At 43.7% G+C, this 26,170-nt stretch overlaps 1 protein-coding gene across 10 annotated transcripts in view; it reads left to right on the plus strand.

Moving 5' to 3' along the window:
* The window catches only part of dgkh (diacylglycerol kinase, eta), a 94,838-nt gene that overhangs the window by 55,456 nt on the left and 13,212 nt on the right, over positions 1 to 26,170 (plus strand). For 8 of the 10 annotated variants that reach the window (XM_033617360.2, XM_078174726.1, XM_033617363.2 and 5 more), the window contains 20 exons: positions 425 to 527; positions 2,674 to 2,836; positions 2,985 to 3,093; positions 4,117 to 4,338; positions 4,641 to 4,732; positions 6,854 to 6,953; positions 7,086 to 7,389; positions 9,197 to 9,328; positions 15,171 to 15,305; positions 15,455 to 15,572; positions 15,762 to 15,872; positions 16,047 to 16,143; positions 19,192 to 19,299; positions 21,404 to 21,517; positions 21,603 to 21,737; positions 21,919 to 22,079; positions 22,212 to 22,317; positions 23,707 to 23,799; positions 23,951 to 24,070; positions 24,288 to 24,393. In XM_033617360.2, coding sequence (XP_033473251.1) covers positions 425 to 527; positions 2,674 to 2,836; positions 2,985 to 3,093; positions 4,117 to 4,338; positions 4,641 to 4,732; positions 6,854 to 6,953; positions 7,086 to 7,389; positions 9,197 to 9,328; positions 15,171 to 15,305; positions 15,455 to 15,572; positions 15,762 to 15,872; positions 16,047 to 16,143; positions 19,192 to 19,299; positions 21,404 to 21,517; positions 21,603 to 21,737; positions 21,919 to 22,079; positions 22,212 to 22,317; positions 23,707 to 23,799; positions 23,951 to 24,070; positions 24,288 to 24,393 — 2,629 coding nt within the window. Of the gene's footprint in view, positions 1 to 424; positions 528 to 2,673; positions 2,837 to 2,984; positions 3,094 to 4,116; positions 4,339 to 4,640; positions 4,733 to 6,853; positions 6,954 to 7,085; positions 7,390 to 9,196; positions 9,329 to 15,170; positions 15,306 to 15,454; positions 15,573 to 15,761; positions 15,873 to 16,046; positions 16,144 to 19,191; positions 19,300 to 21,403; positions 21,518 to 21,602; positions 21,738 to 21,918; positions 22,080 to 22,211; positions 22,318 to 23,706; positions 23,800 to 23,950; positions 24,071 to 24,265; positions 24,394 to 26,170 lie in introns of all 10 variants that reach the window. The other 2 variants (XM_033617364.2, XM_033617361.2) reach the window with 1 other exon arrangement.

A 26,170-nucleotide genomic window follows, 5' to 3' on the forward strand; every position in this document is an offset into this window, starting at 1 on the left:
ACTGACCTCTGGTGGCGCTTTATGTGCACTACATATATTACATCCTCTCGTTATGAGTTTAATACAAAGACGAGCGTCTGTATTTTTTGACGGTATTTAAAATCATAGTGTCAGGATATCTAAATACTGTGATACCGCCCAAGACGAGTAGAAACACTCAGTGAGCAAATGTTGCAGCAGATGACAGTTAACAGCTGTTAATGATGCACTGAAAGTAGGAATATTGAATATTAAATGTGGTTTAATAAACCTACATTTACAATTTTGATTGAGCATTTTATAGTTTAATTAATTTAGGAACTATGTCGGCCTTTCCTGTGGGGGATTTTGTGTCATTGCTGTTGTACACCTATATGAGAGAAAATATATTCAAGCCTTGCATCTTCCATAAATTGATCCATCACATTTGCTGTTGCTCTTCCAGGTGCACACAGCCTGTATGGACCTGTACCCTCGCAAGTGTCCTCTCGGTCAGTGCAAAGTCTCCATCATTCCCCCTACGGCGCTGAACAGCATTGACTCCGACGGTAGGCACCACCCACACACACACACACACACACACACACACACACACACACAATGCAATCACGCTGACTCACTCAAAGGGTCGGAGGTTGATGTCAGACGGCACCTATGAGCAATCGTTACATTTCAGAGATGAAAAAGGAGATTTCACCTCATTTAGTCAGCCGACGTCTCCTCTCTGATCTCTGACCTTCTGCTCCGTCACATGGAAGGACAGCGGCAGGAGGGAGGAGAGGGAGAACATGATGATTCACTCTGGTTGGATCAAGGCATCAACATCCATAATACACACGCACACACACACACACACCCCTTTTTCCCGAACCCACTTCTGTAAAGTGCTGGAACATGTAAGCAACAAAGAGGCAATATCATTGTCCTCAGCCTCAAATCTATACTCTCGTACCTGCTTTGTGTTCGTCATAAGAGGTATCAGAGAGAGGAACAGAGTGCCAGTATGTGTTCCAGGAAATTGCCACTTTCTTGTGTAGCGTCGTGGTTAAAAATAGCCTCATCAGACAGGACAACACACACACCTTTTCTGAGGGTTTAAAATACATCAGCAGCTTGAGGCAAGATGTGTGTGAGAGGAAACATAATTAAATGCTCCTCAGCTTGTTGTGAAAGTGGACACACGTGCAACATTTCATAAAAGCACAAGAGCACACAGACAACAGAGAAGAAGAGGGGGGCTCTGCAGATGGCTGCAAAACACCCCGAGGCTTCCTCCAGGCTCTCTGTGGGTCTGTATTTCTGTGTTCATACATGACGTCTTTTCTCTGTGTCAAAGTCTGACTGTGTGTGTGTGTGTGTGTGTGTGTGTGTGTGTATATGTGCTTTCCATAGCCCACATTAAACCCAATTTAGATGAGGATCAGCACCTGCGAGACAGACTCAGATAAGCATGTGTGATTGGATTACTGTTGCGGAAGCCGATGGCTGGGTCTCGCACACAACCAACTGAGTCTGTGAAAAGCTGGTATCGGCTAATTGGTGGTGAAGGATAAAAGAGAGGCAGAGAAAAGGAGGATGGGGGATCCAGATGAAATAGAATAGGAAGAAGGAAAAAAAGGAAAAAGGGCAAATAAAAAAGAGGATTTATCCTTCAGCTTCCTCTCTCTCTCTCTCTCTCTCTCTCTCCCTCTCTCTGTCCTTCACTTGCTCTGTATCTCCTCACGTTCCAGGACCCCCTCTGCCCAAATGCACGCTGGGAAGAGGGGGAGTTTGGTTGTAATTGGCTGAGAGGCAGACTGTAGCACGTGCTGGAGCGTTGTGACTCCCCCTCCCTCCCTTCCTCGCTCCGTCTCTTCCACCCACCCTCCCTCCATCCATCCTTCACTGACAACATCACAGAGAGATCCAGAAAGGAAAAAAAAAATCGAAGAGGGTAGACAGAGAGATGAGAGAAGGAGGGAGACGTGAAGGAGGATGAGGGGGAGGGACGGAAAAGAGGAAGTGCCAGGACTAGATAGCAGTGCCATACACACACACACACATTTGGTGGAAGCCCTGATATGCACGAAGCTGTCAACACAGTGGGGGTGTACAGATTATGCTGTAAGCACAGAAACCTCTTGTTGCATTACCTCCCACAGATTAGTGTATATGCATGTGTGTGTATGTGTGTGAGTGAGTGAGTGTGTCTGTGTGTGCTCCGCCAGCGAGCAAAACACGTGTTTTTGGCATGTGCTGTGCTCCTCATGCATTATTACGTTCAGTCTGAGCACGCACTGAGACTTTGGTGAGGTTGTTTAACGATAACAGAGTTGTTTCACGCCAGCGACTGCACCCAGCACTGCTGCTGTGCCCTGGTGACTGATTGTGGAACATTAAAGGATCAAGTCAAGACAGTTTTATTTCTACAGCCCACTATCACAAATCACAAATTTGCCTGAGGGGCTGTAAAATCTGTCCTTAGATCCCTGATATAAGTAAGAAAAAGCCACACATCCTCTTCCCCAAAATGGAGACCTGGAAAGAGACCTGACAACATAAACACTCAAGAGACAAAACAATTCAGTCAAATAGCACAGCCTCCAGTAGTATCCACTCACGCAGGTTGTTTGGGTTGTATGAAATTTAGTTTGTTGTCCTCAGAGTGTCCAGCACACGTTCACTTTCTCCTTCACTGTTGCCATTTCTCCTCAGGCTTCTGGAAGGCCACCTGTCCCCCGTCATGTGCCAGTCCCCTCCTGGTCTTTGTCAACTCCAAAAGCGGCGACAACCAGGGAGTGAAATTCCTGCGACGCTTCAAGCAGCTCCTCAACCCGGCTCAAGTCTTCGACCTGGTCAACGGAGGGCCGCACCTCGGGTGAGGACAACACACAGAAACAAATCCTCAAATTCAGACACATAAAAAAACATCCAAACATATATACATTGATGCATTCCAAAGCATTATTTGCCATATATAAAATGTAAACCCACACAATAAGTGATTGTGTGTGTGTTTTTGTTAGTTTGCGCCTGTTCCAGAAGTTTGACAACTTCCGGATCCTGGTGTGTGGAGGAGATGGCAGTGTGGGCTGGGTCCTCTCAGAGATCGACAAACTCAATCTTCACAAACAGGTACTGAAGTAAAACTGTAGTATTACTGTTGTGTCAACCAAAACAGCGTTGAGCAGAACAGAGTTATTTCTTCTGTATTAAAGGAGCAGCGTGTCAGATTTAGGGGGATTTAGTGGCATCTAGCGGTTAGGATTGCACATCGCAACTAGCTGAAACTTCTCCCAGTTAGAATTCCTTCAGTGTTCATCATTCAGGAGGTTTTTACAAGGATTACACGGGTTTAAACATTGAATAAAGTAGTTTCACATTGGCTATAGCCCACCATAGCCTGAGTTAAAGTTAAGGAACAAAAAGCCGGCAAAAAGAATTCATGCCTCGTAGCCTCATTGTCAAGGGACGCCACAATATTAATAAACTGTACATCTTTGAGTTTTAGACTGAATCCAAATATCCAGACTTCACTGCACTTGCACACTCGTGGACTACATCCCCCTAAATCCTACACACTGGACCTTTAAATAGGTCTGCAACTAACAATTATTTATTGTTGAGTAATTTTCTCGATTCATCAGTTAGTTAGTTGGTTCATAAAATGTCAGAAAATTGTATAAAAAAAAAGGTCAGTCAGTGTTTCCCAAAGACCTAAACTGACATCCTCCAATGTCTTGTTTTGTCCACAACCCAAAGATGTTAAGTTTACTGTCACAGAGGAGGAAAGAAACCAGGAAACATTCACTTTTAAGAGGCTGAAATCTGAGAGTTCTGGCTCTTTTTTATCTTAAAAGAATTGCTTAAACCAATTAATCCATTATCAAAGTAGTTTGCAATTAATTAAAAAGTGCTTGGTGTCATAAACACTTCTAATCCTGTAGAAATTGCCAGAAGAGAGCAAGCTGTAGTAGATGTGATGTGTCTTTGGTGCCAGTTGAGCTTTTTGCCTCTGCTCCTGAACAGCGTACATAAAGACACACACTCATCATACGCACACACACACACACACACACACACACACACACACACAGGCTTCATTTTGATTTCAGCAGGCATGTATTCCCCAAATAAACCCTCTTCATGTGTTTCCAGTGCCAGCTGGGGGTGTTGCCCTTGGGCACGGGCAACGATCTGGCACGGGTGCTTGGCTGGGGCCCTTCGTGCGACGATGACACCCAGCTGCCCCAGATCCTGGAGAAGTTAGAGAGGGCCAGCACCAAGATGCTGGACCGCTGGAGCATCATGACCTACGAGATTAAGATCCCTCCCAAACACAGCTGCCCCACCACGCCCGAGGGAGCCGACGACTGCCAGGTACTCACAGGAGCTGACAGATATTCACACGCATCAGTAGACACAATCAAACGCAGCAGGGCTTCCAGACAGACGTGAGTGGGAGGTAGCCGAGCACATGCCTGACATTTCCAATTCGACATCACCTCAGCTCAGGTTCAGAACTGGACGAAGGAATAGAAACGTCTCCACAACAAGACTTAATCAGATACCTTACTGAAATGTTGCAATGCTTCAAGTATTGACGAGGGAAGTCTGCTTTTAATTGTTACTACAGTGTGAACATGCATACTCTTACATACTTTTTTCTGTTGTCTCTGCAGTTTCACATTTCAGCCTACGAAGACTCAGTAGCTGCTCACCTCACAAAGATCCTCAACTCTGAGCAGCACTCTGTGGTCATCTCCTCCGCCAAGTACGTGATTTTAACAAACCAGCTCGACCTCAAACAGACACAATAAAATCAACAGATAATAACTAACTACAGCACAACACTTTGGGACAGCACAGATGTGCACACTTATTTTCAGCAACTCTTCCTTTACATTCATTGTCCCATCACAAATATACAGTATACACCTGTAGTTAAAGACATACAGGTGTGTTGAAATTATGCTACTCAAAGATGATGTCACTAAATGTTATCTTTATGGCATATATATTTAAAAGCAGAGCTGTAACTTGTCTTGTAAAGAACAGATAATGATACAGTAAGTAAAATCCATTAAGGGACTGTTCATTATTTATATAATTTTTTAAGCACTATTTTTTATTTCGGCTTTGGGGAGGGACATACATCTTGAAAACTTTGTATTATGTATTTATTTTAAATACACTCCAAAACCTGCAGCCAGGTTTAAAAGGCGTTTGTTACACATTCTGTCCCAGCATCCACGGTGCCTTCCTTTTCACTTGGGTGTTGGAATTTCCAAGTCCCTAGTCAGAAATTTCAACACAGCCTGAAGTCAGATTTCTGACTCGGAAAGTCAGAGGACCCTCACCACACATCAACAGTAGTGAAAACTTTAGTAATATGCTGTTTAATAGCACAGTGTCTTATTTGTGTCTCATTAAATCAGTCATACACACAGTCCTGTCCAACTTCTACCTGTGGACATGTTATTCCACTGTTTGTATGCACAGAATATGGCATTCATATCAACTGGTATTACTTACAATGGCTAACCTAGCTCGAACTGGTGTTGCTAACATCATTTGGTTTTCCAACTTGTCCTGGGTGCAACGTCACTCCCAGGTCTAACCTCCGACTTCTGAGGTAAATGGAAAGCATTATTAAAACAGAAATTATCAGATTTTCAAACTTCTGATGGCCATTGAACACATCTGTCACGACCGAACAAAGGACCTGGACCCAAATGCACGACTCGAGAGGCAAAGTACAAAATCAAAGTTTATTTAAATGAAAACACAAAAATGAAAATCACTCTCGAAAGAGGAAAAAACCTACACTAAATCTAAGAACAAAAAATGATCTAGGAAATAAACGCTAGACTAAAAAAACAAACAGAAAATCACTGTACTGAGGCTGAACTATCACTATGAAAAAACAAACAGAAAACAAACATGAACAAAGTATCGAAATAACAAGACCTGACAATGGCAATGGCAAAATGGCATGGATACAACGCTGGTTCTCTGACACGAAGGACAAGACGAACTGGCACAGGACAAAGGGAGACGTAGACAATATATACACACACAGGGTAAGGGCAAGGCAGACAATCAGACCAGCGGGAAAACACATGGAGGAAGGAGCAAGTTGCCTGAAACGAGAGGAGAGTTAACTTTCAAAATAAAACAGGAAATCACAAGACAAGACAAAGACGAGACAAACTGATTAAAATAACTTAACAACGTTTCTTGGACATGACAACATCATGTGTGACGAACATTTCCATCAGGAAATATAATTAAATCTCAGCTTAAAGTAGTGATGTTTTATCAGAATCACTTTATTCTACGTGTGTCATTTAATATGTCACAAAAAATAAACCTTAAGACAATACATTGACAGTAGTTAAAAACAAAGGTGTCTTTCAACTCCAAGATTTCCCTTTTTAACTTTTAGCTTCAGTTTATTGAAGGTTAAGTTTTTAAAATCTAATAGCGGCTGTCATATTGTTCATATTGTTCTGGCTGATTGAATTTTGTTTGTCTTGTGTGCTGTCTAAAGAAGAATTGCATTTTGTGGAAGAAACTAGCTGCTGTTTTGGTGATAACTCAAAAATATGGTTATAGGTTGATGCATTTTTCCCCTGTTGTTCAGTGAGGCTCAAGGAAAAATATTATTAAAATAAATCAAATAATTAAAACAAAAAAATAAATTAAATAAAAGAATATTGGTAAAAAAAAATACGAAGCAACCCTCACCCTCCTCCCCCTGAAAATAATGAACAGCCCCTAAGGTAAATAATTACATAGCAGCATTAGAAATGAGAAAGGGCAGCACAGAAGGAGAATATTTTCTTTGTCACACACTAGTCCACCAACACTGATGTTTTCTTGTGTTTTTTAGGATCCTGTGTGAAACAGTGAAAGATTTTGTTGCCAAAGTTGGGAAAGCCTACGAGAAAAGCACAGAGAACGCCGAGGAGTGCGACACTATGTCTCTCAAAGTAAGCCACAGAAATGTCCATCACCGGCCTGCTGTGCTGAAAGGCCACTCCCTTTGTATTAGATTTCTGTCTGACTGCTGCCACGGCACTCTGTCTAGCCTCTGTGTGCCTCCTCTCCTCTGTGCCCTCCAGTGTGCCATCCTGAATGAGAAACTGGACTCCCTCCTCCAGACCCTCAACACAGAGTGCCCGGCTCTACCGTCGCTCCCCCACTCCACCCCTCCCATCGTGGAGGAGGAGCAGGAGGAGGAGGAAGAGGAGGAGGAGGCCAGCGAGGAGAGCCTGACGGAGCTGAAGGAGAAGCTGGAGGAGGAGGAGACGGAGAAAGGAGGAGGAGGTGCTCCACACCAGCTGTTTAAGAGCAGGGAGCAGCTGATGCTGCGGGCCAACAGTCTGAAGAAAGCAGTGCGACAGATCATAGAACAGGCTGAGAGAGGTAACACACACAAACACACACACACACACACACACCTGAACACAGTTTACCCAACGATCACTTCAGGCTGGCAAATGTTTGGAAGTAGTGTTCTTAGAAATGCATGAGGAGCAGGTTTTTGTGAAAGAAAAGGCAGAAATCAGTGTTGCCCCTGTTCATGTATTATAACGATTTCCTTTGTTAGGTCAGTAGAGGTTTGCATCTTGCGAGTGGAATTAGGCAAAAGCAGTGGAGATACTTTTGTCTTCTTGACATAGACAGTAGAGGGTAAAATGATTTTCACAAAGTCTCTCCATAACCTACCAAAGACAATGACTGATGTGCACAGAATGGCTGACATGTTTTCATTAACTCATACTCGTACTCGTCGTCTTCCGCTTATCCGGGTCCGGGTCGCGAGGGCATCAGCCTCAGCAAAGAAGCCCAGACAGTCCTCTCCCCAGCCACTTCCACCAGCTCTTCCAAGGGAACCCCGAGGTGTTCCCAGGCCAGCCGGGTGATGTAATCCCTCCAGCGTGTCCTGGGGCGGCCCCGAGGTCTCCTCCCGGTTGGACATGCCCGAAACACCTCCCAAGGGAGGCGTCCGGGAGGCATCCTTACCAGATGCCCGAACCACCTCAACTGGCTCCTCTCGATGTGGAGGAGCAGCGGCTCTACTCCGAGTCCCTCCCGGATGTCCGAGCTCCTCACCCTATCTCTAACGCTGAGCCCAGCCACCCTGCGGAGGAAACTCATTTCAGCCGCTTGTACTCGCGATCTCATTCTTTCGGTCACTACCCAGAGCTCGTGACCATAGGTGAGGGTTGGAACATAGAGCGACCGGTAAATTGAGAGCTTCGCTTTCTGGCTAAGCTCCCTCTTCACCACAACGGACCGGTTAAGCGCCTGCATGACTGCTGACGCTGCCCCAATCCGCCTGTTGATCTCCCGCTCCATCCTACCCTCACTCGTGAACAAGATCCTGAGATACTTAAACTCCTCCACCTGAGGAAGGACCTCCCCCCCGACCATTCATTTCATTTCATTCCATTTCATGGTGTGGACACCCAGTGGAAATGAAATGAACTGCTGACTGTGAAAGTGTTGTCATTATTAGTGTGCATTAGGTGAGAAATGTGTCCCTGCACGATCTAATTTGTAGCATTTAATTTCCTCACTGTCATCCAGCGTTCAGAGAATATTTCTCTGACCTTTTTTTTGTTTCCACCATTTTCTCCTCTGATTAAGAAACTCTTAAAAGTCCTCCTCCCTGCTCCGTACAGTTTTTCACGCCAGACACTTGGTAAATTACTTTTATCTTTACAAGGACCTAGTCTTAACTTTAAAGGGAAATTCTAAGAAAACGTCACAAATGTAAGAATTTTCTTAGAGTTTCATCACTAGGAGCAACTCTGTGTACGAGGAAGCTTTGTGAATACGGCCCCTGAACGTTGCAATATTTGAGCATGCTAGTTAAGTGTTGCATGTTCATACAAACATGTACATGATTCTCATGCAAACTTAGCACACACTGTCAAGTTCATTATTTTATGTTAAAAGGGTTTTCATTTAGATTTTAGTATAATATCAACTCTCACTGTGAGGCACTTGAACTCACCAGGTGGAGAAAGAAACATCCTCCTGACATCAACACCAAAGCTGCGTTTCCACCAAACACTCTCAGTATAGTACCCTTAGAACCAGCATGATTATGACATGTAACACAGAAAGAGAAGCTTGTAAAAGGATAAACTGTATATGCATTATGATCTGTAGTTCATACTGTGTCTTATTCATACTTTATCTCCTTTGTGTTTGTTCTGTCTAGTGGTGGACGAGCAGAACGCCCATACGGACGACACTGAGCTGCCGTCTCCCCTGGAGTTCAGGAAGGACAGCGAGGAGGAGAACAGAGACAGTGAGAAGGATGAAGACACCAAGGAGCTGGAAGCAGTGACATGTGAGTGAACCGCTGCTGCTGCCTCGGCCCTGTTAGAAATCTCTGACCTGTGTGGCCTGGTCCCGTTCCAAATCTCTGACCTGCTTGTAAACCTTTTACCTGCTTGGCCCTGATGCACTTCCATCCCGGACCTTTTCCAGAATGCTAAACCTGTCCAGCACTCCCTGTTTGATTTCCAAGTCTCTGCCAGCTGGCAGTGTTCTCAGACATTAGAAGACATTTTGTTTGATTAATAGTCAAGGTTTACTTTGAGTAGGGGAGATAACAACCTCACCTAGTGGATGTGGTAAAAGTCTGATATTTTAAAAACAAGATGTCCATGTCCCAGGTACAGTATAGCTGCTGTAAACACACTGAAAGTATCAAGTGCACACAGTCTCTATTCAATAACTGCATTTAAACGAGCCGTCAGGACTTCGGTGAGGTTGTGATGTCGCAGCTATGCTATATAAAGATAGATACTGGCGCTATGGTGCCGTTACAGTCATTCCCACGGCTGCAATGACCGTGCAAAGACGCAGAGAGTGCAGATGTGGAAGACCTGTAAAGCGCTGACCACTCAGTGCAGACTGAGCTTTTTCAGACGGGGGCCTTAAAGTGACAGGTGCTAAAATGCAGCTTTATTAACAAACAGTGAAAACAGGTATATTACAATATGTTTTTACGCCTCCAAAGCCACAGTGTTTTCTGGTTGGTTATCCATACGTCCTGTTCTCATGAATGAAATATTACCCAGAGGGGAATCCCTTAAAATTTGGCACAAACGTCCACTTTGACTCAAGGATGAAGGGATTATATTTTGGTGGTCAAAGGTCACTGTGACCTCATCCATCTCATTCTCTTGATCGTGATGACGTGATGACATTTTATATCAAATATGTCAAAGGTCAACTTCACTGTGACATCATAATGTTCTGCAAAAACACTTTTCTGGCCATTATTCAGCGTCATATCTCAACAGGAAGGAAGGAACAGAAGGAGAGACATTTGAGAGGTTTGTCTGTCAGGACACTGCATTTTATTCTGCAGCTATCTGTAGTGCGCTGTGTCTTTGAAAGGAGATTTCAAACCCCACATTCAGTGATTCTTTATGGCTGCCATTACATCTGACATGGAGTTAGGCCTGTCATGATACTTGTATTGTTTGACCCATCATTTGGACATGATATTGTCAGTCGTGTTTACATGCAGGTTTGTTTACTTAAGAATGTCACCAATATTTTAGACAATTTAATGCCAGAATGAATAGCAGGGTTTTTCCTGGCCATTATAAGACCTGGGTGCAGCAATTCTACCTTTTTTTATGCCTTTACACCAGTGATAGCCATGACCGAAGGCATTATGTGTTTTTTGGGTTGTGGGTACACACATATGTATGTTCCATTCTTGTGATTGCACTATTTCAAGAGCGTCTTGAGGGAATTTCTTCAAATTTGGCACAAATGTCCACTTGGCCTGAATAATAAACTGATTGGAATTTTTTGGTCAAAGGTCAACTTCACTGTGACATCATAATGTTGTCCATAAAAGACTTTAATGGCCATTAGTCATATCTCAGGACCAGAGGGAGAGACATTTGGACAGATGCTGAATTGGTGACTCTAATCTTAAAGCTGTGCTGATTGCATAGATCTTCTGTGCTGCCGGGGGCAAGACGTGTGTGGAGCATCCGTGTTTTCACAGACATTGATTTAAACTGTGAAGCGCAACTTGACCGGTTCGCGGAGACATACAACCATGAGGTGCTAATTCTAGTTTGATCATTAAAGCATGTAGACATGTTCTAGTCGAAATCCCAAATACAAGTATGAATCTGAAAGTGAGCATAATATTGGACCACACATTGTCTTTTCTCTGCTGAGAGAGGGAAACATTACTTAGGTTGTGATGTTTTAAAAGCCAATATTGCTCTCCTCTTAACAGTAAATGGAATAATGTTAAGACTACAACATTATTCCACATTGTGAAGTGAGTAGATGCTCTTGGAGATTGCACAAGATTGAAATGTCGCCACCTTGTGGCACGTCAGAGAACCAGACACATAGCTAATGGAAAAAAAGTGCTGCTGACGCAAATCATGTTTCCTGTCATAAATAAACTCAAGGATTAGTGCTAAAAGTGCACGGAGGAACCCTGCTCTCCTGTGATATTCCACCTCCTTGCTCCAGACGAAGCTGTTTATCTCTCCATCTTCAGTCTGCGGCACAGAGAACGTCTTTAATAATAAATGATTGTACCTGTCGAGGCTGTGGCGACGGGGCAGCTATAGAAGCTGTGTGCCTGTTCAGATGTATGGGAATATGTGTAGTGCGATGTAACGCTGTGTGTGTGGATGCACATGCATCAGTCTATTGTGCCTCTGTGTGTGTGAGTGTGTGTGCGACGGCCACAGGATGTGTTATTGTCTTAGGGGCAGAAGTTCTTCCTGTTTATCATGGGGCTGCTTCCTTCCTTCCACACATTTTCCAGCCACTGGAAGATGAGGAGGTATCAGTCAAACCCTCTGCTCTGTATCCTCTCCTTGTTTCCTCTTATTGCCTCCTTACTCCTTCCTGACCTGGACACAAATCAAAACACACACGGAGCAAATAGAGGATGTGAGCAGAAGGGATTTCTGAATGCATCTCGCCTCGCAGTCTGCCAGTCGTGCATGCATTTGTTGCCCCATAGAGGGTTCACGTGGTGTCATCACGAGCAATGTTGCTATGTGGCAAACACGCAATGTTCAGAGGCTGTCATCGTGCATTCACATGGAAAAATGCACAACAGCTGAAAGCTACAGAGAAGAGAGGCAACGTGAAGCTACACTTGCTCAGAGGCTGTGACACCACCTCACACAGCACGCACATCTCCCAACACATATTTTTACAAACCTGTCAGCAGCCAACCAGAATAGATCTGAACTCATGATTTAGGTTTCTTTTCTACTTTAACCTGCATATGACTCTGATATTGTACATACTGTACTTTGTGTGTGTATATTTATGCACATATATGTATGTATGATCTTCCTTGTAAGTATTTTTTTCCTTCCTTTAGTGGCTGACAGTCCAGCTTCAACAATAAAACTCCCAAATTCTTCAGAGTAAAAGCATCATCTTCACAAATAATCTGACTTAAAACAACAAAAACTGTACAATCACATGTCAAAATACTCCTGTTGCCCTGTCTTGCAGAGATTCATCCAACCGATGTACCTGATCTGAAAGCAGAAGACACATTGACTATTATTAGATGCATTCATTTCTGATTTTTCATCTTCCTCAGCTTTTTGTTGGGCTGCTACTCTTTGTGCAGCATTTCCTACGCATGTGCAAAAATATTTTACTTCTACTGTTACTGCTGCTGCTGCTAGTGTTGCCTCTCTTTGGCCTATGAATGTGAAATACAGATGTTTTTTACAGCTCCTCTCAAGTCTGTATTATACACACACACAGTATGCAGTACCTGCAGTTTGTAGTACATGCAATAGGCAGGACCTGTAGTAGGCAGCACATATTTGGACAGAGTCAAAACCATGCCCACTGGAAAGAAACTTACAGCGCCACAATATGCACCTAAGGGCTGAGACAAAAACAAAATGGCTGCAGCTCGCTCAAAATATTAAATATCAGCATGTCAATTATTTTAGCTCCTCATGTCTACCAAAAAAGTTACACTGACAAATTTAGCACTGTCAGTCTGTCTCAGTGTCTCCTCTCCTTACCTCGCTTATCTCGGAGAAATGTTCCCACTGAATGGCCAGTGGTGACATACTTTAATATGTATTTGATCGAACTATTTGATCCAATCACCCGGCCGTACATAGCGTGGTTACCTTCAACCTCTACAGTTTCTCTGGCCAAAATTAGCAAAATGCTGGTGTCAGGATCACACACTTTTTCTCACGTTATTGCTTGAAAGGTCAGTTTTTTAGTTCAGCAGTTTGTAAAAAGTTATGGCTTCTTTACCATGTTGGTAGCGCATCCCACAGCAAAACAGCTTTTAGGTATTTTTGTGTTGTTTGCTAGAAGACACAAATGACAAGGAGGCACCTTAAAGGGAAAGTTCTGTTTTTAACAACCTGGACCTTATTTCTGGCATTAAATGTTTACTCACCCAGATAAGTTTGGTGTCATTTGGAGTCCGTCGGAAGATATTTAGATCCACGAGAGCCACGTGCATCCATATAGTGGGAATGATCGGGGCACCGACAATGAGGCTCTAAATAACACATTATCTGCCGCGAAACTCGTTCATTTCACCAATATGTTTTTATGAATCGCTAGAGTTGCTTGTCATCATCATCCGGGTCATTTATACTGACCTACTAACCTCTGACCACCGAAACGTTCACCTTTCTGTTTCTCACTTTTTGTCACTGAGCTCTATGTAATAATAAATTCACGTTTTGCATAAGAAGTGCCTCTGCTTTTTGTGCAGTGTGCGGGCCGTTCTACACAAGCACAAGGAAAATAAATAATTTTTGCGTGTGTGTAGACTACTTACTCAATCGAAAGTTGCCCGTTCGGTCCTGCAGGCTTTGGCTGGGTCTTCCAGTTTACTTTCGGGACACGAAAAAAAGTCTCTACAACAGCACGGTTGATCATAGAAGTGAAATCCTCTGTAGTTGTGAGACAGTCATTTCTGGAGACATCCAGACGTGTATCTCCTGGCCTCAAATCCCACTCGGAGCAACAAAGGCATTCCTCCTCTGTTGGCATAGTGGAACATTGTCCACAAGAACACCACCAGTTAGCATCTATTCTCGGACGTGCAGCGGTTTGTTGTTCTCTGGCCAGCTGTTCCTCTCTCTGCCTCCGCATCCTCCTTTCAAAGAGCTCCTCATCCATATACTCTGGCTCAAAACGATAAGGATGTCCATCATATTCAAAGTCGTCGTCCACAACCTCAAAATCTGACAAATATTCAGCCATGTTTCAAAAAACTAACAGTAGCAAATTCCAGTTGTAAACAGAGCTGTGCGGCGGGTGTGCGGTGGCGCGCGCACCTGGATGACATCATCCAGGTCAGAGGTTAGTAGGTCAGTATAAATGAACCAGATGATGATGACAAGCAACTCTAGCGATTCATAAAAACATATTGGTGAAATGAACGAGTTTCGCGGCAGATAATGTGTTATTTAGAGCCTCATTGTCGGTGCCCCACTCATTACCACTATGTGAATGTACGCGGCTCTTGTGGATCTAAATATCTTCCGACGGACTCCAAATGACACCAAACTTATCTGGGTGAGTAAACAACCGTATTTAATGCCAGAAATAAGGTCCAGGTTGTAAAAAACGGAACTTTCCATTTAACATAATATAATGAAGTCAATGGAGAGTGATGTGTTGTTTCCAATCCAGTGGGGGCGGGACTTAAATGTGGCCTGTGTACCTCAATGATTCAGCTCCTGCTATTAATACTTACTTAGCACTGGGAGTTATCAGATACACAGTAGGAATTTATTGTGAAATTTTCTAGTTCCCTGCTTTTACTCTGAAGGATAGAGTCCTGTTGTTTCTGGTGGAATAAATCTGCACTAACATACAGTATGTTCGCTTCAGTATGTACAGTGTTGAGCTGCTTCAGTGTTCCAGTGTTGTAGGATGAATGTAAATTATTGCCAAGGATGGCTTTTGCTTTTCAAAGATGTTTGTTCTCCTCCCGTATCACAGCTTTATTGTCTCACAGCAGCTGGGATGAGTGTTGTTACGCCCCCTGGTGGGATGAGACAGTGGTATCATATTAATAAGTGATGTCACTGTGTCTCCTCTGCTGTGTTTGTCCTGAGGAACAAGGAACTAAAATGCTGAGGTGAGAAGAGACATGACGTGAGTTTCTCTGTCTGTGTCTCCAGCTGCTAAGAGTCCCTGTTCTCCCACGGAGAGGAGGGTGAGCCGCAGCACCCAGTCCTACGGCTCCTTCACCATCACCCCCTTCACCACCAGCAAGGAGAACCTCCCAGTGCTCAACACACGCATCATCTGCCCCGGTAAACACACACAGCGTATTTCTGTTTCATATCCTTCACCTGACCTTAGTGAAACACAAGGACAGGATCACTGGACGTTTCAGCTCAGCCTCATGTGACAGATGTGTGTGTGTGTGTGTGTGTGTGTGTGTGTGTGTGTGTGTGTGTAGGCTTGCGGGCAGGACTGGCTGCCTCCATCGCTGGCAGCTCCATCATTAGCAAGATGCTGCTGGCTAACATCGACCCCTTTGGTGCCACGCCCTTCATCGACCCCGACCTCGACTCACTGTAAGAGCCGCGTGTCTCGTCCTGTCCTTGTGTTTGAAAGTCTGTCTTTCTCTTTCTGTTCTTTCTGTCCATCCATGTGTAAATCTGTCTCCCTTGATCTCTCATTCAGTTTGTCCTTGATATATTAGTGTGTGTGAGCTTCAGCTGTCTGACTGTTTGTCTGCTTATGTGGCCGTTTCTTCCACCCAGAGAGGGCTACATGGAGAAGTGTGTGATGAACAACTACTTCGGCATCGGCCTGGACGCTAAGATCTCCCTGGAGTTCAACAACAAACGGGAGGAGCATCCAGAGAAATGCAGGTGAGATGTATTTCTGTTACCTTCAGGCGTCTCTCAGACATCAACAGATATTCACTCCCTCCATCTATCTGTCCTCTGTCAAGCAACCATCTTTAAGGTAGTATGGTTGTCTCAGTTGATTTCACAGCCCTCTCACTACGCTGTTAATCTCACCCTCTGCTCCCTCCTGCACAGGAGTCGTACCAAGAACATGATGTGGTACGGTGTTTTGGGCACAAAGGAGCTCCTGCAGAGAACCTACAAGAACCTGGAGCAGAAGGTCCAGCTGGAGGTGAGACAGGGAGGAACAGAGAACACCCTAAAGTGATCATTTGTGGATGAAGTATTAGGATGAAAAGACTAAAAGTCATGCCCTGTGTGCAAAGCCAGAATGCGTCTACTATGAGACTCAAGTCTAAAAAACATGTAGTGTAAATCTGTCGACACTCAGCTGGAGGCTGCACTCAGCAGCAAACAGCGGGGAGTGATTTAGACGAGGATGCAACTCAGCACTCCTCAGCCCTCTTATATCTCCTGAAGTGCTGTTCAGTTGACGTGGTGCACATGTAAAGTGAGGCATGATTCTGCAACTGCACAGCTAATTTCTCACCTCAAATGTATTCAGAGGCTGATTTGGATGATTCAGGAGAAACAGCGTTTCTATTACGCCAGCTACGCTTCAGTTTGAAAATCATAAAGAAAAAACACTGCAAGTCCGGTGGATGGTGTCTTCATCTGCTCAGGTGTAGGAGGGTCATTAATTAATGATGTCATCCTGGTATCAGGTCCTGAAGAGCCACACTGTGTAATGTAAAAAAAAAAAATCTATTGTATTTCTATTGTTAATTATGAGTCCTTAGAAAAATGTTTCAAAATACCAAATAGCACACGTTTTTAATTATGCTATACAGAATTATTTTCAACAAAGTTTCATTTTAGGCAGCTATAAGTAATTAAAGGGGACTTTTAGAGTTTAAAGGAATACTTTAACCACAAAATGAGCATCTGTATATCAGTTACCCTGTTTCGTTAAGTTAATGAACCAAAATTTTGTTTTCTCACCGTGAACAGAGTCCAAAACCAGTAGAAAAGTCTTTATTAATTTATGTTAAAGGTGATCTCATTTAAAAACAGCCAGACTGTACCAAAACTTACACCCACAAACTCACACATAAGTTGTGCAGTAAAATCTAGTTCCCATATTTTGTGTCTTTTGTTCAGTGCTTCCCTACACAGATGTATCTTCACTGAAACTTTTGTATTTAAAACACTTCTGCACAAACAGTTTCACGCACAAATGAGTAGCACACCTCTGTAACTCAATGGAACATACTGATGAAGTTCAAACATATCACCTTCCCATGCACGCTACTTACGCACTACTCGTGGTGGTAAATGGTAAATGGACCTGCACTTGTAATGCACTTTTCTAGTCTTCCAACCATTTAAAGTGCTTTTACACTACATGTCACATTCACCAATTCACACACCGGTGACTGAGGCTACCATACAAGGTGCCCCCTGTTTTTCAGTAACCATTCACACGCCCTCCCACACCGCTGGAACAACCATCAGGGGCAATTTGGGTTCAGTTTCTTGCCCAAGGATACTTCGATATGCGGACTGGAGGAGCCGGGGATTGAACCGCCAATCTTCCGATTAGTGGAAGACCCTCTCTACCTCTGAGTCACAGCCACCCCAAGTATCAGGATTAGTAGTATTATGGTTTTAGTCAAAATGCATGTTTTTGGAAAGTGCTGAGCATACGACTGGATAAATGAAACTTGTACTTTACTGCAGGAGTTGTGTTAGAGTTTGTAAATGGAGTTTTTTATATATAGTTTAAAGGGAAATTTCGGTTTATTTCAACCTGTCTCCTATCGTCCTAAATTTGTTTCAAGTGACTAGTGACATAAAAATAATAGTTAGCATGTTAGCCGTTAGCCTAGATACAGCCAGGGTGCATAGTAGTGTCAGACTTGTTAAAGCGTAAGTGAACGGGCAACCTTCAAGTGCAAAGTTAGTCCACTAAACAAGCTTTTTTTCCACAAAGACCGCCTCATATCGTTAGGATAAATGTCAGAGAACATATAGAAAACGACATGTAAACGTATTGTCTTACCTTACCGGTGTGCTGCCATGTTTGTTTACCATTTAGCTCTGCTTTCCAAAGCGCGGCCGAAATATCGTGAGAACAAGCAGCGATCTCATACCGTGCCTGAAATCTCGCGAGAACAAGCAGCAACAGCTGGAAGGCAGAACCGGACAGTAGCCTGAAAAGTTCATTCATTTATTTTATGAAAGATTTATAGAATAATGGCTGACTTTTTGCCAGACTTCGACTTTGTGGAGGAGGAATTTGATTTTTGCAGAGTTTGATGGCCGCCCTTATTTATTTGAGCCAGAATACACTGACGAAGAGCTTTGTGAAATTGAAGAACGGAGGAGGAGAGAGAGAGAGGCACAACAGGTAGAGGACGAGAGAGGAGGAATGGCTGCTGCAAGGCTGCGTAGCTCTGGAGATTGGTGGTGTACCTGTGAATGCTGTGCCCCAGTGCCCACAGAAGAGGAATGCCTCTGTTGCAAGGAATGGGACCGGTTGCAGCCTTATTTTCAAGGTCTGGATGTGACCGAGGACGAGACACCTCCACCTGGAGTAGTATCCAGCTGGGCTTTATCTAGAGCTCGCCAGATATACAGTATTTCAGCTTCAGGTTGCCCGTTCACTTAGGTTTTAACAGGTCTGACGCTACTATGCGCCCCGGCTGTATCTAGGCTAACGGCTAACATGCTAACTATTACTTTTATGTCACTAGCCAATTGAAACAAATTTAGGACGATAGCAGACAGGTTGAAATAAACTCTTGGTAAATGCAGACCCCTTTTACATCAAAAAGTTTCTCAGTTTTTGGATTCTTCGTTCACCGTGGAGGCATGCAAGAAAAACAAAGCCTTCTTGACGAATTCAGTGCAAGTAATTGATGCACAAATGGTCATTTTATGAGTGAAGTATTACTTTAATATGGACAAAAGGTGCAAATACTGTAAATTTGGTAGTTTAATAGGCTGCTCAGACATCACTTTTTTTGGATATCCAGGAAGAGTTACGCCTGTCTTCCCATTTAAAGCTCAGAAATTTGATTATGTTCAATCAGAAAATTGTCTGTTTTTTCCACATACTTATGGGTCTTTGATTTAGCTGTAAAACTGGTTTTAAAGGTGGCATTAAATATGGTGAAATATATTAGATTTGATGTTCATGATTCTCTCCTACAGACACATGTACCCTCCCTGCTTCCTTCACTCACTGGTCTGCCTGGTTATTATTTGTCTTTCCCAGTGTGACGGCCAGTACATCCCCCTGCCCAGCCTTCAGGGGATCGCAGTGTTAAACATTCCCAGCTACGCAGGCGGAACCAACTTCTGGGGCGGCACCAAGGAGGATGATGTGAGTACATTTTACAGTACACTGGATGGACTCTGTGTAATGTTCCATCCTGTGGGAAGTGCCCCTGGTGGGCGACTCAGAGCACCTTGGGACAGGGAAAGAGGGAGGGGGGTTTCTCTCCTCGAGCTCAGCAACTGGACAGAGAACATAGCTCCACCTCTCTCTTTCTGCTCCTCACTCTTTCTCTGTCACGCTCTCTGTTGTTAAATCTGGACAAAGCGCCTGGATCCTGGTTTAACATGACCCCGATGGCCCGGAGGTGCAGGGGGAGGGTCGGTTAGAGAGATATTTGTGCTTGTTTGTTTAAGGCCCAGAGCACAAGGGCTGCTGAGGGATTAGAGTCAGTTTGCACACACACACACACACACACACACACCCCTCAGTGAGCCCCTGCAGAGGTTACCCTTGGACACACATACAGTATGTGCATTCGGCGTTATGTAACTGTTTCGCTGGAGAGGAGGAAGCAGGGAGAGGACATTTAGTTAAACTTAGTCACTGCACACACGCAGTGACACACAGAGATACATTACAATCAAAGTTTTCCCTGAATAGATGAGCAGATCTCTCTATTCTCGAGTCTAATAATACACTTTGACACATAACAGCTGATCTGTGGTTTCAGTATAAAACAGAAATTGGGTTTACATGATATGATGTAGTGAAAATACACATTATTTTTACCAAGAACTGATGATAACGGTGAAGATTTGTGCTTGATCAACATGTTACCACCTCTGCTTTCACACTAGACGCAGCGCTTTTGCGTAATGTCTTTAGGTTTCCATCTAGTGGTCTGAGCGACACATGACAACACATCCGATCGTGTCGTTTGATCATTTAATCTCACCTAAATGTTTCCTATCCAGCATGTTTTTTTGCTGAGCCTCTCTCTATGTTCCTAGGCAGATGCTGACTCGTCATTGCTTTGACCTTTTCACGGGCAGTTTGCTGGCAGAGATCAATAACACACTTGTCCGGAGCCTCTCCTTTCAGAAACAATTCATTTCTTATTCAGGCTGCAGCTAAACCGAGCTGACAGGGCGAAATGTCTCCTTTCAGGCAGGTTTAAAAAAATCTTTCCCTGTCACAGTTATATTGAAGAATAAGGCTGGGATATTTTATATCTTTAACATCGTCAACAAATGTCATTTATCCTGCTAATTGCTGTGGCATTAACCCTCTTCTTCTTTAGTGCCAGAGACTACAGATAGATTTAGGAAAATAATCTAATTGCAATATTTCAAACCAATATTGTGATAGCAATTTGTTAAAAAGTCTATTAATCATACAGGCCTGTATTTGTGATGTATGTCGGACGTTCCCTCTACATCAGGGGTAGGCAACCTGCAGCTCTAGAGCTGCACGCGGCTCTGTAGACCTTCAGCAGAACTGTTGATGTAATCGTTTTGACAGACGATGTAATAAAGTAAATATATATGTTTTTTTTTTGCAGATATGTAAAGTGTGCAAGTATACAAAGTATATAATACTGTTAGCGCTTTGTTTGCCCACTGAAAACACTAATATTTTGCTTAATGATTTGCTGATTTCACATAAACTCTAGACTTTATACATTTGAAATTTACAACAGATGGCAAGTGGTACATTGTTATTGTTGGGCAAAGATGCATTGAACTAAAATCCACATCAGTGGTGAAATAAAGGCAACAAAAAATAAAAGTGACAGTCAACCGTGGCGAGACTGTACAAGGACATTTAAATGTGTTATTGATTATAGATAACCTCACCAGCTGATTGATCTGATTTATTGATCTCAGCAAGCCCTTGTGTAAAACAGTGCTTACTGCCTACACATTGTGACACATAATGTAATATATGTGTCTCTAGTTCATAAATATTAATATCTATGTGCATCTCTCTCTTCAGCGTTTTTTGTATGATAATTTTGTATATCGTTGTTTTTCTTAAAACAATACTGTCCGCAGAGGAATTTTAATAGTGCCCAACCCAAGTGAGGGATTGTAATAGGAGGCAATCTGCAACCTCACCACTAGATGCCACTCAATCCTGCACACTGCTTCTTTAAGAGAGATTTAATTACAGTACACAGTGACCAGAATGTCATAATTGTGTCGTGCAGATCTTCTGCGCTCCATCGTTTGATGATAAGATCCTGGAAGTCGTGGCTGTGTTTGGGAGCATGCAGATGGCTGTGTCCAGAGTCATCAAGCTGCAGCACCACCGCATAGCACAGGTGAGAGCACACACTAAGAACAATATGAAAAGGAAACACATGTAAGGATATGTGCATCTAACTGAAGCTTCTCTGTCTGAATCAGTGTCGAACAGTGAAGATCACCATCCTGGGTGATGAGGGGGTTCCCATCCAGGTGGACGGTGAGGCCTGGATCCAGCCGCCAGGAGTCATCAAGATCCAGCACAAGAACAGAGCCCAGATGCTCACCAGAGACCGGGTGAGACAGACAGAGGGAGGCAGTGAGAGGAGGGGAGGTGAAGAGCAGCAGGTGTCTGGAAAGTTTTAAGAATAAAATGAACATGAGTGACGAGGTTGGGTTTGGGGTGAGCGTCGTGCTGCTAGATGGACAGAGCTTTACAAGAATTGCTTTACACGATATGCTTTGATTTTCCCTGCAGGCGTTTGAGAACACGTTGAAGTCGTGGGAGGACAAGTTGAAGTACGATAAGCCTCCTCTGCGTCCTCACCTCTACCCTCAGCAGTCCGTGGATCTGGCTACAGAGGACGAGGCCGCCCTGGTGCAGATGTGCGCCCGCGCTGCAGAGGAGCTCATTACAAGGTAAACACACTCCCATGAATATCAGGTCTCACTCTGCAGCTCCACAGGCTCTGCAGATATATGAAGAATCCAGGAAATCACCTTTTTTTATCATGACTGGTGCCCACTGACATGGCCTCTGTCTAAACACAGGATATGTGAGGCTGCGAAGACCAATGGGCTTTTAGAGCAGGAGCTGGCTCATGCTGTTAACGCCGCATCTCACGCCATCAACAAAACACATCCTAAGTTCCCAGAGGTGAGCCATCAGCACCAATCACACAATGTATAGTGGTTTATTTTTTTAGGTATTTTTAGCCTTTAATTGATAGGACAGATAAGTGTGAAGGAGAGAGAGAGAGAGAGGGGGAGTGACATGCAGCAGGGGGCCAAAGGCCGGAGTCGAACCCGGCCCGCTGCAGCAACAGCCTTGTACATGGGGCGCCTGCTCCACCACTAAGCCACCAACGCCTCACGTATAGTGGTTTAAATTCTAGGCTGAGCATTTGGATGTTGCTGTGTCTTTTGCTTCAATGCGTTTTAGAGTTTTTTCTTTATTTTTTTTCTAAAGAGAGGTCCACAAGGAAAGTGTTCTTCAGATTCATGACGTGTTCTTAAACTGCAGGATTGTTCACACCTGTGGTCTTATAATGATAAATCCCATTGTCCTCATTAGTTGACAGCTGATACTAATTAGCCTAGGCAAACGCCCTGCATAAAAGGGCACAAGACCACAGGGTGGTGTGCACACACAGACATTAAGAAAACAAATTGAGAGAATTAAGTAAAGATTGCCCAAATGAAAGTCTGAATAGGCTCCAAACATTAAAAAAACGTCCGTGGTTCTTAAGTGGAGGCACTTCTGCAGAGAGCAAACGCCAAACGAACGGTCGTATTCACAGGTGCATCTCAAAAAATAAGAACATCATGGAAAAGTTTATTTTTCCCCCATAATTTAATTATTATTAATGCTTTTGCACAAATTACTGCATCAATACAGCATGGCATGGAGGCATCAAGCCACAGGCTGCTTTGATAGCGACCTTCAGCTCGTCTATATTGTTGGGTCTGGTGTCTCTCATCTTCCTCTTGACAACACCCCAGAGATTCTCGAATGGGGTTGAGGTCAGGTGAGTTGGCCCAGTAACACCATGGTCAGCAAACCAGTTACTAGTAGTTTTGGCACTGTGGGCAGGTGCCACGTCCTGCTGGAGACAGAAGCATGAAGTGCTCTAAAATCTGACTTTGGACTTGATAAAACACTTTAAGCAACTTGGATTCTGTGCCTCAATGCAGCCAGCCGTTTCAACAATGACCTTCTGTGGGTTACCCTCCTTGCAGAGGGTCAGTGAGTGTCGTCTGGACAACTGTTAAGTCAGCAGTCTTCACCATGATGCGGTTTTGTGCACAGAACCAGACTGAGAGGTCAAACCTTTGCAGGTGTTTTGAGTTAATTAGCTAATTAGAGCTCTTCTCCAGACTGTATTCAGTTTTCACTTTCTGAAATAACTGACAAGAAGTATTGAACTTTTTCCCGATGAGATGAGATGCACCTGTAGTAGCATCTAGGTCTTAAAAAGCATGAAATGTCTGACACCTGTAGAACCCATGTGTGAGAATATATTAAACTGTGTTGTACTTTTTCCAGAGTCTGACCAGAAACACAGCTATAGAGGTGGCCAGCACTGTCAAAGCTCTGTACAACGAGACCGAGTCTCTGCTGCTGGGCCGAGTCTCTCTGGTGAGTTGTCATAGAGACTTTTACTTTGATACATTATTTAACTAGGATTCTTCTGGGTTATTATAAGTCGGTGTCTTATTTTTGCAGTCCTCCTCACAGTGTGCTGCATGTAGTTGATCTCGGCATGTGTTTTCTTTTTACCCCATTGCAGCAGCTGGACCCGCCGGAGGAGGAGCAGCTGTCCAGTGCTCTGCAGAGTTTGGAGTTGGAACTGGGCAAACTGGGAGAGATCCCCTGGCTCTACCACATACTGCAGCCCAATGATGAGGAGGTGAGCAGCCTCAGTAAAAACACACTCACGCATGAGCATGTGCACACACACACCGTGTGTTGTAGTTCTATAAAACAGATAACGTTACAAACAATGTGTTGTACTCGTGTCCCTCAGCACACATGTACTGTATGTCTGTGGTGTAACATGGCTCCAGGTAACGGGAGAGCTGAGTAGCTAAATGAAAGGCTATAGGTTGACTGTGCTTATGTACCAGGACCACTCACTGGGTTACGGCAAGAGGAACAGTCGCAGCAGCATGTTTCGCATAGTGCCCAAGTTCAAGAAGGAGAAGGCCGCCAAGAAGACGAGTCCTCAGTCAGGTAGGGCTGTGACCACTTTTCCTTCAGTAAAGACCAGACTGGACAGACAGACAGACTGCTGATAGGACGGGGAATCAGGCAGAGTCAGGGCTGTACCGAATGGTCCCAAGCTTTGAAGGTTCATTCATATGTTGACAAAAATCAAATGATGCAGCTTTTTTGATGTCAGTGCATTCTGTTTAGACCTGGTATTTCTGCACAGCTGCAGATAAAGATGAGGCTGCACGAGACTGTTTCTGACTCGACTCGTGTGATTCAAATATTAGCCTTATCCAAAGGTCAAATTGTATTGCATAAAAAAGTTAGGTGTAATCATTTCCAAAATGTACATGTTATTATCTAACTCAAAATTTCCTGCTTTACTCCATAATTTTTGGCATTTAGGCTGCAGTTAAAAAACTGTTGCCCGCTGCACACAAATGGAGGCATGCACTTGTATTACGAGGCGGTCCTGCAGAAATCCAATAGCACCAGAAATTACAATTCTTTAACCACAATAACAAAAAATCTATGTCGGCTTTGACACCAGTGGTGTAGTGGAGGGTACAGGCAGGTATACCTGGTGCACCCACCTCTTTTATCTCCACCTATCAGCCAAAAAGCTGTTGGAATATAGAGGAAAGTAAACCCACAGGGTTCCCACAGTCGTGGAAAACCTGGAGAATTTCACAATCACATTCTCCAGGCCTGGATAAGTCATGGATAAGTAAAAATCATTAAAAGTTTTTGAAAAGTTATGGAATTTTGTTGTACAGGAACCTTCAGTTGATAATCTTCCACGTAATGTAACATAACAGCAAATTTGTTTCCACATTTTGTTTTCCATCACGTACGTTTCTTTATTTTCTCTCCACGTTCCGTCTCTCCCTTCATGTACACCAGCTACATGCAATTATGTTTGAAAAACCCTTGGTGAATGGGGCAAGAAAAAAATATATATTATGGGTTCCTGAAAAGTCATGGAAAAGTTTTGAAATTTAGTCCATGAAAATTGTACCCAGTTCCTCCTTGGTAACCTACCCATCCACCTAGCAGTGCTCCCACTTTATGAACTACCACTGCACCACTGTGAAACACTATCTTAGAAAATTAGCCCGCTGCCTACGTGTATTTATGTTGTCGAAACTGCCTTAAAGAAAGTTGATTCATTTAAAAAAGACTGATTTATTCCAATGAATCACTTAAATCAAACTGAGGATTTCGTTAGAGGGTGTTTCATCTTTTTTAAGGTTGATGACGTCATAAAACACAACGACAGACATCCGAAGCTTCGTTTGAAAACCTCAATAGAAGAATCTATTGTGACAAAAAAGAAGACATTCGGTACAGCCCTAGTCAGAGTCAGCCCCCTGTGCTGTGGGGATTTCAGGAGGAGCATCATTTACAGTTCTGGCCTGGTAAGACCGTCCTGATGACATGAGCTCAACATCCTGTTTCACTCTCTGTATCAGTCTGGACTCAGTGCTGCCCCAAACACTGTCAGTGGGTGGGAGCACTCGCCTTGACAGACAAACGTCTTTAGCCAATCAGTGTAACAAAATACCAGGGAACATCTCCTTCATCACTTACTGAACCAGCTGATCAACTCAGCAGTATATTTGACAGTACCGTACGCTGGAGGGCCAGACATATAATTGCAGATGCATCACATCCATCACACTCAGAGCTTGAGCTGCTTCTGTCTGGGCGTCAATTTAGGGTCCCGAGAACCAGTCAAAATATATATAGTAGGAGTCCTTTATTCCCTGAGCCATGCAGGTGATGAGCACACACTGTA

This window comes from Epinephelus lanceolatus, chromosome 14, assembly GCF_041903045.1.
Source record: "Epinephelus lanceolatus isolate andai-2023 chromosome 14, ASM4190304v1, whole genome shotgun sequence".
NCBI classification, from domain to species: Eukaryota; Metazoa; Chordata; class Actinopteri; order Perciformes; family Serranidae; genus Epinephelus; species Epinephelus lanceolatus.